Source organism: Takifugu flavidus, chromosome 11 (genome assembly GCF_003711565.1).
Source record: "Takifugu flavidus isolate HTHZ2018 chromosome 11, ASM371156v2, whole genome shotgun sequence".
NCBI classification, from domain to species: domain Eukaryota; kingdom Metazoa; phylum Chordata; class Actinopteri; order Tetraodontiformes; family Tetraodontidae; genus Takifugu; species Takifugu flavidus.
This window is the reverse complement of record NC_079530.1, coordinates 2732223-2747930: the sequence shown is the minus strand read 5'-3', so window position 1 is coordinate 2747930 and position 15708 is coordinate 2732223. Positions and strand designations below refer to the sequence as shown.

The following is a 15708-nucleotide window of genomic DNA, read 5'->3' as shown; positions in this document are numbered from 1 at the left end:
TCACTCCCACAGTGGGAGAAGAAGGAAACAAAGATTTCTCTTTTTTTTAGTGATATATATGTCTAACGATAGGTGACCTTTTACGGTTAACAATGGGGATGTGGCCTTAAAAGAAGACCATAGCACAGAGCAAATTAACACAATAGAACTTTTTTTTTAAATTGCACTCTTTTTATCAAGCATCTGTATTGGTACATACGTATATGTGACATTGGATGTTAGCGGTAATCAAAAAACAGTGACAGTTTTTACTGCCTAATCACAGAAATTTGCCTTCAATTTGATGAAATCATTATCAACAAATGTGGACAAAACAGGTTTGTTGTGATAAAGGACATGACATTAAAGGTCTGAAACTCTTAAATGTGTTTAAACTTTCACTTGGGGTCAATAGTCAAACTCCGAATGTCACTTTTGTGATGCCAACATGTTGGTTGAGTCACTTCCTGTCCAGTTACATGATTTTCACCTGATCGCCACAGCAGGACATTTAGCACGTCGCTTAGTTAAAGTTAAGCTTGACAAGGTCAAACTTAAGGCCCCGAAAGTGTGTTTGTGACACGTGATACCTCAGGTTTTATGCATTAGAATTCTAGATTTTATGATAGAAAACAAAATCAATAACAATCAATGAAGTTGTGTAGTTTCCCACAACTTCCAGCTGAAGTCACACAAAAGGGTCCTAATTTCAGTGCAGTGCTGTGTTGCGTTGCGTTTAGGGTCTGGGTTTAGGTGTGTTACCTGATTCTGTGTGAGGGGAATGAGACACCGAGCGGGTCTCAAGTTCGCTTTGAAAGACAACCCTTCTTTCATGTAAACTCTTCCGGGTGTCGATCTTCTGAAGTGGCGTTTCCTTGCTTTAGCTGTTTATGTCAGACTGTAGGATTAAAAGGTCCAAACCCTGCGTGTAATTTTCACCTCGATCCAAATCTGACACATATTTCTCTAAAAAAAAAAAGGCAATCATCAAAAGTGATCCAAAAACCCTGAACTGTCCACAAGCACAGCAGCCTTCATGTGTTTTGAACGCTGCTTTATCAGCTGCATCTGGCAGATATCTCCCAGTTAATCCTCTCCTGGGCTGCGATGGCAGGAAGCGATAGTGCTGATGTCTTCGTACCGGCGACACGTGTTCCCTTTCACACAACAACACCAGTCTAACCATTAAATGGGATTCTTCTTGTTTCCTTACCCACACTCCTCACAACAACAACACACAGTGTTCCTGTGCTCGAGGAAGCCGCCCGGGTCAGAGCCTCCAGGAAAACACTTCTGAAAACACTTCCTCCTGGTGATGAGGGGGAAAGCGGATTTTCCAGCTAAAAAGCACCATCGTGTCTGCTTAAGGCATTCTGCTGCTCCGTGAGATTAATAAAATGAGATGCTATTGATAGGACTGGTTGTGCTCATGGACATCTAGCGTTGAAAAACGTGGCCTTTTCTGCCCTTTATTTTGTGCTCTTTTTCTCCTTTGAGAGCTAAAAGGTATTAACATCTGCATCGCTTTAAACTTGTAAATTAGTGAGGAAAAAAATTAAAAACCAAATAATCACTTCCGTATGTCGTCCTTGAAGACTCACCCGAACCCTTTGAAGGTCCTGAAGTCATCCACTCCGGTAAAGCATCTGCTGATGTTTCCTCGCTCCTCAGACACGACGCATTTTCATCAAAGAGAAGAAATCCATCACTGTGCTTTGATGTTCTTAATGCAGTTTTAACACCAGTCTCATTACAGAGATAATTAATAGTTTAATTAGCATCTATTCTCCCCAACTGACAGCATTTAGACACATGCTCACGTGATCCACTCCACTGTCACTGAGCTTTTTCCTTTTTTTTGCACTTTTGTGTCATAATTGCTTCCAAACTTTGTCTTCACGCAGATTTTGCCAACGCAACAATGACATAAATTCCTATGAATTCTCATTACTCAAAGCAAAACAATAACTTCCTAATAATATATATGGGGACAGGCATTGTGACTAAAAGCAATTATCTTTGTTGTGCCTTTACTGGATTCTGAATGAGCATTTCAGACTTGTGAATGACTGCAGAGGGAGGTAGATTAAAGAAAAAAGATCAAAGCAAAGCATGAAGAGTCGATGGTTTCAGACTTTGCTGGTGCTGGAGAGGCAGCTCGTCGCACAATGAGCACAGGCTCTGAGAACGAGGCGCACCGATTTGGGCAGAGACACAATAAAATGTCTCCCAGCGTGGGCGAAGGCCAACATCCCCCCACACACACACACTCACACACAGTCCTCATCCCCACAGCATTCACTCAACTTCCAGTTTACAACTGCTCACAAACGTTTACAGCAGCCAAATTTCATTTTCTACTTCTAAATCCTATCGCACATTATCCTGTACATTGCATTAGGGCCCTAATCTTTCCTTTCTCTTCCTTGGAAGAAGAAAGGAGCGCCTTCCTGATTAACCCACTTTACAGCAATAAATAAACGCATCATCCAGTAATATACACCAGATTTAATTTGAAGCAGCGGGGAAAAAGACCTGCGCTCTCACGTCGCTGAAATGTAATGAAAAATAACACAATGCAGTCAGCAGTGGCTGCCTTAGGAATTAATTTGAATGCTCTATAATTTCTTCTCTCTCGAGCTCTTCGGAATGGGTTTTCACCACTGCCAACTCCCCCCCCCCATACTGTCAGCAAGTCTTGGAAATATACAAAGCGGATGAAAGGAAACAAATCAGTCTAGCATAAAAAATACCCGCCTATTTTAAATGAACATATATTTTATATAACGGGTGTATATCAACGTCTCTTCTTCTGTCACATGAAGCCCATGTTGCTTTTGGTTTCCCAACGTTTTTTGGCCTCAAACCTGCAACACAGAAGCAAACAGGAAGTTTGAACGTGCTGTAGCAGCGAGAGAGCGTGGCGGATGCGATGGCGAACAGAAAAGGGGATTCGGTGACCAAGGAGTCGTACCCCCAAGCGATTTCCTTCTTCCTCCTCTTGGCTGCCTGGGACGCTTCTTCTTCCGTCTTGCGTCGCACAAAGTCGCGACATTCGACCGCCTGGGCAATATTAACACCCAGCTGTTTCAGGAGGAGGCAGAGAAGGAGGAGGACGATTAGGGGATGGAAACCACACACTGGCAATCATCATATGCATTATTGGTGATGATTCAAATTTCAATGTCCTTTTTTCAAAATAAAACCCAAATTTGCACATTTTAGCACACAATGTCAAAATAAATAAGAGCAGCAGTTGATTTTGCGAGCATTATCTCCTTAACTGGGCCAATTAATTCTTGGTAAACCCTTAAACTGGGAAAGGTTGAGGCTGAAGCTGAAGATCATGACGTCACCAGTGACTCCGTAAATCAAAATATTTGTGTTCAAATCATTTTTAACCCTTTATCCGTGCTCATTTTAGACAAAGTTAAATGTTTGAGCGCCTGGCCGCAGCATATTCTTTCATTTTCAGGCATTATTTTTGTGAATCTGAATGAATGTTTAATGTTTATTTTTGCACAGAAAATGATACAGCAATGAAGGGCATTTTCTCTGGGCAGCAGTCTCAGGGGAGGAAAAGGGAGAGTTTTCCGTTTGGAGCACTGCAAATTGCCTGAGATCAGACAGAGGGAGATCGGCCGCGACTGCGGGATGCAAACACTCAAATCCCAGAGAAGACGCGCGCATTGTGAAGCAGAATAATCCCAATAACCCCAGTCACACAGACGGACGGGAGACAAAGACAAAATTCCTGCCTCCTCTGTCACTCCTGAGACAGGTTTATTATTCAAGCAAAAGCAAACTTTGATCAACAACTTGGAACAATTTCACTAAAGCTTCCGGGTAGCTCTGTGTCATAATGTAATGGGGTTGGGGGGGGGGGGGGTCTTAAGGTAATGAAGAAATGTGCCACCAATGTGCCACTTGGAGAGAAAAAAAGACCTGCTGAAAAAAAAATGTTTCAATTATAATTAAGTGGGATAAACTTTATTAGAAAGACTGAAACTAAAATATCTCTTAATGCATGCTGGGATTAAGCAGGTCAGAGCGAGCAGGCAGGAAAAATTAAACTCTAAAGGCTTTTTATCACCATATTTCAGGAACCATGGGTGTAAAATGTTCTAATTTGGGATACATTAAAAGCCATAAAGGTCTTTCAAAAAGATTAATGGTACTTTGCTTGGATTTAAGATAAGGGCTTCAGCTGGCTGCAAGTGCTGGGCTCTGACTGGGCCCTCAAGGCATTCATCTATATAGTCACTAGAAGATTTGTGAAAGCGTCTGCACAGCCCGCAGCGTACATCCGATGACAGCTCTCCACTTTGTTGCCGTTTTATAGCTTTTAAATTCCTCAAATCGTGTTTTGTCTTAACGGAAAGTGGTAGCGGTTGATCGCTCCTCCATTCGTAGGAGATTCCTGAGGAGATATTCCCACACCGGGGCTTCCTCTGCCCAGCGATGTCAGCCGCACGCGTGCACACACAGACTGTAAACAAGATGTTTATTAAATTACTGGAAACAGCCCCCGCTCTCGGCGCGTGCAGGGAGGGGGGAAAAGTCGCACGTTCTTTCTGGGAGCAAATCAAATGAAGCAGTCTGATACTAAATGGTTTCATTTGGAGATTTACAGATGGGGACTTTCCTTTTTTTTCCCCCCCGCAGCAGATTACCCACATTAAACTGCTCTCCTGTGAGGTTGTATTTGAAATTCAAAAGGTCTTGAAAGTACGCCATCTCCAAACCCCCCTCATTCAGCCTTTTCCCTAATTCACAACATAACATTTACTGCATTAAAAGCATTAAAGCTCTTTAATTTCTCTCTCTTTTTTTTATCTGTGTAGTCTAAAATTCCTGATTGTCTCTACTGGGGCTCAACATTAATGTCAACCAAGTTACCTAGGAAACAGAGCAGATCAAAGAGACAAAAAAAACCCTCAAATGTCTGATTAATCAAGCCTGCAAACAGCTTATTTCTTTTAGCCTGCATGCAAGTATGAAAATGAGATTCCGAGAGCAGTACATTGTGCAGATTTGTTCATTCTTATCTGAACAAAGCCAGCGGCAGCTTATTTCATGGATCACTGGCACTGTCAGCGCTGTGGCGCCAAGCAGGTGACGGCTCCTCTTTCTGCGGCGAGAACAAAATTAGCAAAAAGTCAGCGCAAATTAGCCTCTCATATTTTCAGTAATGTGACATTATTTTTCATTTACTTTTTTTTTATCCACTTTTCAGGATTCCCCCCCACCCCACCCCTTCCCCTTGTGTGCATCTTAGTGCCAAATCCTTTCACATCAGAAGCTACTGGGAGGGGGGTGAAATGAAATAGTGAAAGTACAAAGCAGGAGTAAGAGAAGAAGAAAGGAAGGCTGCTGTCGTCTTTGTTTACGTGGCTCCTGAAAGACAATTTTCATAGCTCTTTCACATATTAATGTACAATTAAGTGTCCATCACAGCGTTTTGGTGCCTCGTGCTCCTTCCTTGTGTGGCCCGATTAAAAAAAATTATTCAGAGGATTAATACTCTGACCTTTGGCAGATTTCAGGGTGAAAAAGAAAAAAAATGGAGGTACACAATGCTGGCACTGCAGCAGCAGCAGCAGCAGCTTAAGGCCACTAGGAGGGTTAAGTCAACAGCACCGTGGTCTGTTCATTCATGTTTGGGTCGTCATGGAGATTCAAGTGGAGACCCAAACATGGGGCCTCAATCCAAAAATGGCAGGGGGAGAGATCTCTACAGCATTGCTGTACCAGCCATGCGCAGTAACGGTAATAACAGTTTCACACTCGGTAACACTCGGAACACTGTTGTATTCTGTTGCATTACGGAACAAAAACACAACTGCACTTAAACAGCGAGCAGATGGAGACAATAGCGGGAGGGAAGATGAGAAAAACACACCTCCGTGTGGATAAAGTGTTAAAGCTCCTATTAACAGGGAAAAAATAAATGATGGCTTTAAGGAAGAAATGGCCTTAAACCCATTCATAAATTTCCTATCCAGGAAGTCTCTTCCAATTAAAACGTGTGAGAGGTGGATTAACAAGGGCTATATGGCTTTGCCTCGCTAAATCACCTCCCCGAGCTGCTCTGCTGCATTTGACGTGTAAACGATTAATGACCAGCCTAATTCCCTTATCACGCTACCTTAATGCCTAAATAATGTGGCCTTAGTCAACTCTGGGAAGCAGGGCTATATAAGAAAGGAATGAATATCAGATTAGGCTGTCTGCGTGTTATTTCAGCATAATTTCATGCGGCTAACGCAAAGGCAGAGGAGGACAATGTGTGTTTCTCAGCTGTGAAGCCCCCCCTGCAGCCACTGAGGGGAGGTCAAAGGCTCCGGAGGTCAGTCAATGCCACCCATGTCGCATTAAGCGCCAAGGACGACACATTTCTGCAGTTTGACATCTCCAATGTAAACTAATGGACTGGACACACGGAGCCAACAAAGGAGATTGTGAATGTTTAGACCTGTTAAAGCATAAATAACGCCTTGCAAGTTGAAGCTTTTAGGATTTTATTTTACACCGAGCGGTTCCGTGAGGGTTTTACGGATTTTCGGAAACTGGCGTGAACAAAGCGCACGAAAACACTTCCTGATGTAAAAATAAAACGCTTCAGTTGTAGCACAACATCACCGCATGTAAAAAACAACGCAGGTAATGTGAATAAGTCTCAAAAGGGAGCGGCTGGATGATAAAAACCAACAGTTACACTGAATTTCCCAGAAAAAAGTTTCAGGATCATCCCTATTAAAAATGAAATGTGGTGATATGAAATAAATCCCTCCTTCTAAACTTCATATGATCAGCTTCAAACGCTTCTTTATCTCAATACTGTACCAGACCTGAATAAACACTATTGAACTGGACAACGTCCGTCTGGAAACATCCACAAGATTCTCAGAGTTCTCGGAAAACTTTCTCTGCCGTTGTGGATCGGAAAAAGAAAAACCTACTGAGTTGCTCCTTTAATGAGGTGATTAATGGAAGCGCGCGCCGTTCGGCGAGAGCAAAACTATTAAGCGACGCGGTCGAAGCGCCAACAACAATACGTCAAAAAAAGAAAAACCCACTACAAAGGCAGCCTCATAAGAGTGTTTGGTAATCTTGTCTCCACTTTGACAAACAGAATTACATGGCGAGGAAAAAAGAAAAGCCACTCCAGGGAGGGTGCCGGAGAACAGCCGTGCCTCCATTTGCTCTCCAAGTAATCTGATGCTAGATACTCGTGACATGCCATCTTTGGGGAGGAAATCTCGGAAAGTTCGCCCGCTTTGTGCACATTTCATTATCTCGCCGCTTCTGAGTGGGATAGGCTTATTAGCAAGCTTTGAACTCACACTTACAATAATGTGCCATCAACAGTTTTATAAGCTAATTAGAAAAAAAAACAGTTTAATTAATGAGTGAGTGAGCAATAAAATAGCAATCATGAAAAAAGGAAACCCAGGGTGTTAAGCTTCCACTACCACCAATTAAGGGCTAATTACAAACAAATTATATATGTGTTTTGCTGTGGGCTTTAAATAAAAAAAATGGCTTTAATTAAAAGAGAAAACATGGTAATTAATTAAACAGCACACAAATCTACATTGAAAAGTATGCTTTGTCTATCAAGTAATTAATGAAATACAATAATCCAAATGAGATTCCCAGGCATTCGATAAAAGCTTAGGAGCCATTTCAAAATTAATGGGTGGAAATTTAATGCGAGTCACCCAGAGATACAATAAAAGTTCATTCAGTGATAAATTGCTTACGCTGAAGGAAAAACGAACAAAGGCGAGAGTTTCGCTCAACTCCGCGAGGTGGCCTGAGGAGGAGGGGGGGGGTCACAATCTGATAAAAACACTTCCCACAAAAGCATATTAATATTTTTTTCCTGTCTTGATTACAAACACGGGGAGATGACGGGATGAAGGTAGGAAGAAGAAGAAGAAAAGGTGTTAACACGAATACCATGAAACGCTCTCGGTTCAGCTCTTTGTGTTGACTAAGCCGCCACGTCTCCTCCGACAAAATGCCTTGCCACCTTTGTTTCACAGCATTTAAGCGAGGCTTTCCAAAGGGTAGATTTCAAGGACAGCGGGGCTTTTCCTTTCAGCAGCCGCTTCCATTGAAATCCGAGCTGCGGCGTAATGAAGGATATTAGAACCATCCGCAAGTTCAAACGCTGCAAAAACCAATAAAGACTTTGGTTAATACATATTCACGTGGCTAATTATTCTATATTAAATGACCCAACTATTAGGAAGTAGGGCTTTTGATGCAGTTCGGAACAACGGGGTTTATCACGCTTAAAAACAGGACGAGCGTTGTCCGCCCCGGTGGACAGGAAGTGAGGTCACATGGTTTCAAGTACTAGGCTGGAAATTAGAGGTCAAATCCAAAGTCGATCTCAGCCAGAGGTCAAATATCAGATTTCCACGAGCCCTAATTTAGTCATCTGTTGCAATTCTGCCAGAGAGGAATTGCATGAAAACGGTCAACACGGTGCACCAATTACACCTCTAAAGCGATCCCTTAATTACAAAAGTGCCAGCATGGTTCAATACTAGGTCACCAAGTCTTAAACGCTGATCCTTTATGGTGCCGCTGAACCACTTTGTGCTGATTAGACGCAGGAGAAATAACATCCTCCACATGCTGCTCCGTGCAGGAAGCTGCTTTGCGGGACAAGCTCTCTTCAGTAGGTTGAGAGGAGGCCAGTAGTCACACAACTACTTTTTAATTTCCATATTCTTTATATTCTTTAGCTCCTGGAGGACCTGGAATGGACTTTACACCTTCTATTGTGGCAACGTAGGAGAGTTCCTGTTTTGAAGTGGTAATACTGCATTAATAGCTGTGATGAGTGCTACGGGGGAACTGTAAGCTTTAACGCGGCATGACGGTCTTTTGTGCTGAAATATACCCACTTATATTATATAAAGTAGAGCTTTGGACTATTTCAAAAGACTAGTGGCTCAGTTTGACACAGAATGAATGAGGCGGTAATAATCAACGCGAGGAAGATTCTTTATGAAATGCTCGTAACTGCAGAAACGTGGCCGTAATTAAGGTCACGGTCGTGAATAGAGGCACAAATACAAATCCTCTCTGAAAGGGTCCGTGCTGAGTTTTACCTGGAAGTTTGCGCCCGTCCTTCACAGGTTCCTCACTATCTGCTCTTGCTGTCTTTGTTAATTGGTGCAAAAATGTCTGATGTCTCAGAGAAGCTTCCAGGACACCCTCAATGCATTTCTTCTGTTTGACCACGATATCGCCGCTCTTGTAAATCAGACGGTCCACGACTGTAACGTGCGGAACATAAACATCTAAATTGAGGCATCTAGGAGGACCTAAATCCCAAAGCATTAAAGTGAAAGATTGCCCACTGAAGCTCAACATTTCACTCATCACACCTGTGAGCAGATGTTTTGTTGTTCCCCGAGTTCCTCTCACCCTAAAACGACCCGCAGGTTGGTTTACAGGTTTCTATTTGTGTATAACAGATTTAAACTCCCATCATTATATTTAAAGCAAAGACAAAACAATAGACGTTCTTTGTACTCGATTCTGACGTTGAACCCTGACAGAACCCACTAAGGAGCCGATAGACTCCGAGTTCGGCTGCTATAGGAACGCCACCATCTTTCCACCTCCTTATATTGGCTCATTTACCAGGAATAGCCGCATCCGGCTGTCATACGCGAGCGGCTGGATGTTATCACGTCTGCTGAGAGGTTGCGCCGATCACACTACACGTATCAGTCACTCCACGTTATGCTAATTATTGAATTAATTAGCACTTGCTCAAAGTACCGCAGTGTTGTGGAGCTATCAAAGGATGCTGACCGCGTCTACTTCAGGAGGCGACTTGCCTCTTTTAACTTTGAGCTACTTTAGAGGCGCGCAAACTTTATGTTTAGCATCCTCTGAGGCATGAGGGAAACGGTGTGAACGAGAAACGAAGGATGAGCAGAAAGACTGAGGGTTAAAGCAGTTTAAGGAACACATGAGGTAGTTTTGACTAAGCAGTGCAGACATAAATAATGTGTTCTTTACTTAAAAAGGAGGATTTTTCCACGCCATCTTCGTGGGAGTTAATACTTTCCCTGAAAAATGGAGCATGTCTTCATTTATTCAGCTAAAACAAAGACTTACAGCCTTGGGGGAAATTTAAATACTGCAATTAGAATTTATAAAAAAAAATAATGTAAAAACCCTCAACCTGCAATATCTGCCTCTGCGTCTCTCAGAAGTTTGATAGATGAAAGGGGACATAACTCGCAATTTGTAAGGAGCCGTCAAAACTGTTTCCTTAACACATTGTTTTAATGTTCAGATTAAAAGAAGAAAGTAGAGTAAAAGGAAATCATTAATTGATTTGGAGAACCTCAAACAGCAGTCGGTTTCCTAAAAGGGGGATTCTGACAGCACAAGCTCTATCTGGCTTCTCTGTCTCTTTGCTTTGAGGAGATAAGTGGGAAAGTGTTAGAATGGGGATGAAAATATACTGAAACATTGTCATCCAGCCCGTACCAGCGTTTTCCTTACAAAACAATGCCTGGAGGGACAAACAGGCCTCTTTAGCTCCTCACAGCTGTCAGGATGCTTTTGCATTTTTGCAAATAAAACCTGTTTCTATTCTCCCAGTGTGAAGCCTGCCACAATCATTACTCCGTGTTATGACCGTAAACAAATTAAACATCTAAGCTGTTCCGTAGCAAATGAGCCACTCAATTAGAACCTTGAAATTGGTCCTGGCCACAGTGGGGATTATTGATCCTCTACATGTTTGTCAACTGTGAGAAAGTGAAGGGAGTGCACCGAGGAAGCACGTTAGCATGGCTGCTATCGGCACTACAGGCTGCAGGGAATGGAATCTTTCTGCACTCATGGGGATTTTTCAAAGTTGGGCTTTGAGCTGACGCTTCCAAACGCTCCACGTTGATTCTCGGTTTATTCCAAAACGGCCAACGGACTACACGCCCGTGCAATTAAGTTATCGCCGCTAAACAATGAGCCGAGGTTGCCAGACTGCTGTCACGTCCAATCACCGTTCTGGCAGGATGTGATGCAGGTGCCAGGGCGGCGAGAACCTCAGCTCAAGCTCAAACCAATCCACCAGAGCTGTAAGAGGCTTTCTGAAAGTACAGCGCAGGTGCCACTCACGGGGGCTTTCATTTTACACCGCCATATTTGACCATTCTGGGAGTAATTAGCATGGAAATATTAAACCGATCTGATGCCGCACGCTGACTTGAAGCTGTGAATTTAATTCAGAGGACATGATCAAACTGTGCATGATCAAAATCACCAGTCCAGTCCGGGGTACCCAGGACCACAGGAACAAAGGTGTCAGGGCTGTTTTCTGAGAGGAATATAAATATGTTCTCAAAGCAAAAAATAAAATAGGTTTTACAGATTTTGCTTATCATTTAAAAATATCTAAAATGAATAGCATAGGAAAATCATGTAAGTGTTATTAGGAACAACTGGGAATATTTTTAATTTTAAAAAAAGAATGGCTTCTCGTCTGCCATCGACAATGAACAATGAAAGCCGAGTCTCGGTATTGTTGCTAACATGAATGGTCAAGGTGAAAAATGCTGCAGGATGCTGTAAGAACTACACATCATGAAACAAAAAGCTTAACTTTGATGCTCAGAGTGCGGCAATCGCACCGGGCACGGAGTAATGCCGCTGCTGTACGTCTTTTTAACTACAATTACGTGTGTGGGCTACATTTTATGCTAAATTAGTTCCAAACCACTTGATCCTTGATGCCTGCCAAGTGCGGTTAGTTACGAAACTTCATGCACCGCATTTAGGGACATGTACACTTCAAAGGTATGAAACTTTTACCTGGAGAACGATTTAACAGTTGGCTTGAAAGCGATGTACTCTTCATTAAAAAGCAGAGCCAAAAGTCCTTTAGACACTGCAGCACTTCAAAACTAAGGGGAGGGCTTTCCATTAACTCAATGAAAAAAGGCTGCAGGACTGAATGGCGGCTGTCTGCGTATGTTTTTGTTCCTCTATGTCTTTGGAGCGGAAATGGCCACGGATCCATTAGCCTGATTTGTCACAGCAGGAGCACCCCAAAGATCTCTTATCAGCACAACGTACCTCTCGAGTGGCGAGTCTGTCGCTCATCTCCTCCGCCTTTGCAATGTCCCCTTCAGCTATGGCCCTCTCTATGCTCTTTTCTAGGCCGGACTGCAGATGATGGGGGAGAAAAATCAAGATTTTTTTTTTTTTTGAAATAGGGAAAGAGGAAAAAAAAAATCAAAGAGTAACTTCAAAAGTCCCCAGGGCCTTATTTTTAATATTATTGCCATTACTACAAATATGTAGATTTCCCTTCACAAATGAAAAGCATTTTGATTGGATATTAGCAGGGAAATCTTAGAAATGCTACAGGAGATTACCAAACATAAATGTGACTACTTTAATTACACATTTCCATTACAGGCCCGAGCAGAGGAGGGGGGCAGACCCCCCCCCCCTCCGATTACTGAGGGCAAATCAGTTTTGCAGTGATGAACCATCTGAAGAAGCGATGCACCAGATTTATCCACCAACAATCACTCTCAAGCTAATAATTCATAGGTTTGATTTAGCCCAGGGATGTATTAGCAGCGGAACTTTGGCTCGACAGTTGAAAATCAGGGACAATACCATCATGTTTAAAGGATAAAATGGGTAAAAATGGATTTCTCCAATTGTTTGGTCTTGTTTCTGTGTTATTTAATCATTTTCCAAAGACAAATTTAAGCTGACAGTGTGATAACGTGACTTGCGATCTCAATTATCCCCCATTGTGCCCCACAAATAAAACTCCATCCGACAGAGCATTGTGCTTTGAAATGTGTTTTTAAGGTCACCGAGAAAATGCCGTTAGTAGATGAATTAATCACATCTGGCTGCTGTGACAGCTTTTTTTCTGGGAAAAAAAAGATGTCACCACAGTAAAAGGGTAAAATATATATATATATATAAATATATATGATATATTAATTACAAGAAAAGTGCATTTGAGGGATGAAGGAGCTCCTCATTATGTCGATGTGACAAGTTCTGTTTCATTTAGCTTGTTAATCATTTCTTTTTATCCTTTCATAGCTGTGCTATTCAAAATGAGGCTAAAATCAGCAGAAACTCAATTTTATGCTACTCGGAGATACATTACATACAAATGCTCCAAAATAATCATTAAAAGGATTGCAAATGGAAATGAGAGCCCATCCCATTCACTGGGTCAGCTATAATTGTTATCCAGCTTGCAAATATTTTTGCTTAAATCTGCGAGGCTTTGCATAAAATATTAATTCATCTTTAAGTGCTGAAATGAAAGAAAGTTCGAATTTCATCAGCGATTAATTCCTAGCCAGTGGAACGTGCCTATATTATTATATCACCTTTAATTTAATTGTTTCAGCTGCAATCACAGAGACTGTGTCAGGTACTCCAGCCCCCATTTCTTGCATCAGGAAAAATATGGAAAATGAGCTTTTATTAGAATTCTCACTGAGGAAGGGGGGGTGGAAAACACATTTGACTTAAACCTCGACTGTACAAGAAAGGAGATTCTTCCTAATCTTATCACTAAACGTAGCCAATCATAATCCTTAATATTCATCGCAATGTCAGATGGAGTTAGCCCGAGGATTCTTCTAATCCATATGTCACATCACATAAAACAATAAGAGGATACAGTTGGCACCGGAACACAAAAGAGGGGAAGGTGTTACGAACAGCTACAACTGACACAGTATTAAACCTCCGCAGATAAGTTGGTAGGACGGAGTCTTTGTTACCTTCGGAGGGGGGCTGGAACACGCAGGGGGGTGGAATCGATCATTTACACCAAAATACTGCTTGAGCTCATTCCAGTGATGCTCCTGCTCCTTTAGCTGCTCTCTGCTGAGAGGAAATATGTATCATCATCATCATCATCATCACGTGCATCTTGCATAATAGAAATATCGTCATTTAGCGTATTTAACCTGATAAAGTACATCTATGGTGTCGAGCCTCACAAAGAGACTTTGAATTCCTTCCCAAATAGTTCGTTTGAGGAAGGATTAAGGTGACATCATTTTACTTTTAGTTAAACCCGTGAGTGTAATCGCTGCAGCAAGAAAACATACATGAGAACAAAGGTGATCTGAGGCGGCTGCATTTTATTTTGAGAGCTAAAAATGGGCCACAGCTGCATTGGAATTATCCCCCATTTGTTTTGATTCAAGTCTGAATTCATTTATGAATGGAACTTTATTTTTGTTACCTGGTTTGCGCTGGTTCCTCACTTTTCATTCCTGTTAAATACAACAAGGGATGAAGGTTTAGTGAAAGACAGCTTCAAGTGTCTTTAAGCTGACTTTATTGGTCTTATTACTAACCTTTCTTGCGTCTCCTAATTCTTTTTCTGGGAACCTTTATCGCTTTGGTTTCATCGTTTTTCCTCCGCAAATCCTGGAATTTCTTAAGCACACAGACCAACAACAGATTTATGGTATTTTGCGTAATTTTAATTAGGATTTTCTCTTTTTAAAAAAAAATAAAACTTATTGAAGCTAGATAGCGAAACCGTGTTTTTGACACTTCCCTACATTAATAAGGTTTTTCACGCCTTATGTATCTAAATAGACATACTTGCCACATTTCCTTGGATACACCGGGCAAACCGCATGTCGGGAAATTATGATCTTTATTTGTAGATTCGGGAATCGACTGCTTTACTCCAGAATTTGACTCTCCCGGAGATCTCTCACACGTCCTTTCCCCATCTTCCTCCTGTTCGTCCTCACCTTCGTCTGGACTGAGGTCGTCCTCAGTTAAATCTTTAGGGAGAAGACCGCTATACATGCCGCAATCATGAGCAAACCGTCAAATTAAACAATGAATTAACATTTTAGTGTAACATTAATGTTGATTCCGTAATATTGTTGAATTCGCCATGCAGCTACTTCCGGGTAAACACCATGACGTTCCTCTTACGAAGTCACTGATTGGCTATCTGGTTAAGCACGTGAGCCAATCAGGAGAGCGCTATTAACAACCGCCTGGTGATGAACGAGGACGAGACAAGAGTAAAGTAAAAACATTGTTTCAGGTTTGTTTGTTTGTTTACTCATTTAATTTTGCACAAGAGATGTAGCATTGTTTTAATGGTTTAAGGAGTGATTACCAGTCTGGGTCTGCCTCAGTAAAGTCCAGAGCAGTTTGTTCTGGACCATTCCTAATTGAGGTGAGCTGGGTTACTGACAGGTCCATGAATTACCAGGAATCATTCAAATGTTAACCTATATTTGTGTCATGTTCTTGGAGAGATAAGCTTCCTTCTATGACCAATGGCTCGCAATTTGCTCAAAGCGCTCTGGGCATTACATTATTATTAGAATGATTAGCATGCAAATCTTGTATAGCCCCTGGCACTGGCACAGGCACATCTACCCTTAAATTGCTCTTTCACACTCATTCACATTAGGCTTTCTTTCGGTTGCATCTTATTGCAAAGCCAATAATCTGCATAAATTATAGCCAGTATTTTTTGTGCCCAGTAAATGAAGAATAAAAACTGAGCTAAAACATAAATGTGGAAGCGAAAGCCAGGGTGGACAGAGCACCAGGGTAGAAAAGAGGTTCCTGCAGAAAGTTAAAGAGGAAGCATGTAACCAGGCTGTTATTCCACCCTGATTTGATGCACCGTGTCATTAAAAGATTGGGCTTTAG

The 15708-nt window shown here is 41.9% G+C and overlaps 1 protein-coding gene across 2 annotated transcripts; it reads right to left on the bottom strand.

Moving 5' to 3' along the window:
* Window positions 1–2467: 2467 nt before the first annotated feature.
* On the bottom strand, window positions 2468–14971 carry fam204a (family with sequence similarity 204 member A). 2 transcript variants are annotated; one of them, XM_057047857.1, is made up of 7 exons: window positions 14629–14971; window positions 14376–14457; window positions 14261–14291; window positions 13791–13896; window positions 12100–12189; window positions 2954–3063; window positions 2468–2846 (listed from the first exon to the last, which is right to left on the bottom strand). In XM_057047857.1, exons 1-7 carry the CDS (start codon window positions 14839–14841, stop codon window positions 2795–2797), a joined length of 684 nt encoding a protein of 227 aa, XP_056903837.1. In that variant the 5' UTR covers window positions 14842–14971; the 3' UTR covers window positions 2468–2794. The 2 variants fall into 2 exon arrangements, with proteins under 2 accessions (XP_056903837.1, XP_056903839.1); XM_057047859.1 differs by having other exon boundaries at window positions 13791–13893.
* Between the last annotated feature and the right edge of the window lie 737 nt (window positions 14972–15708).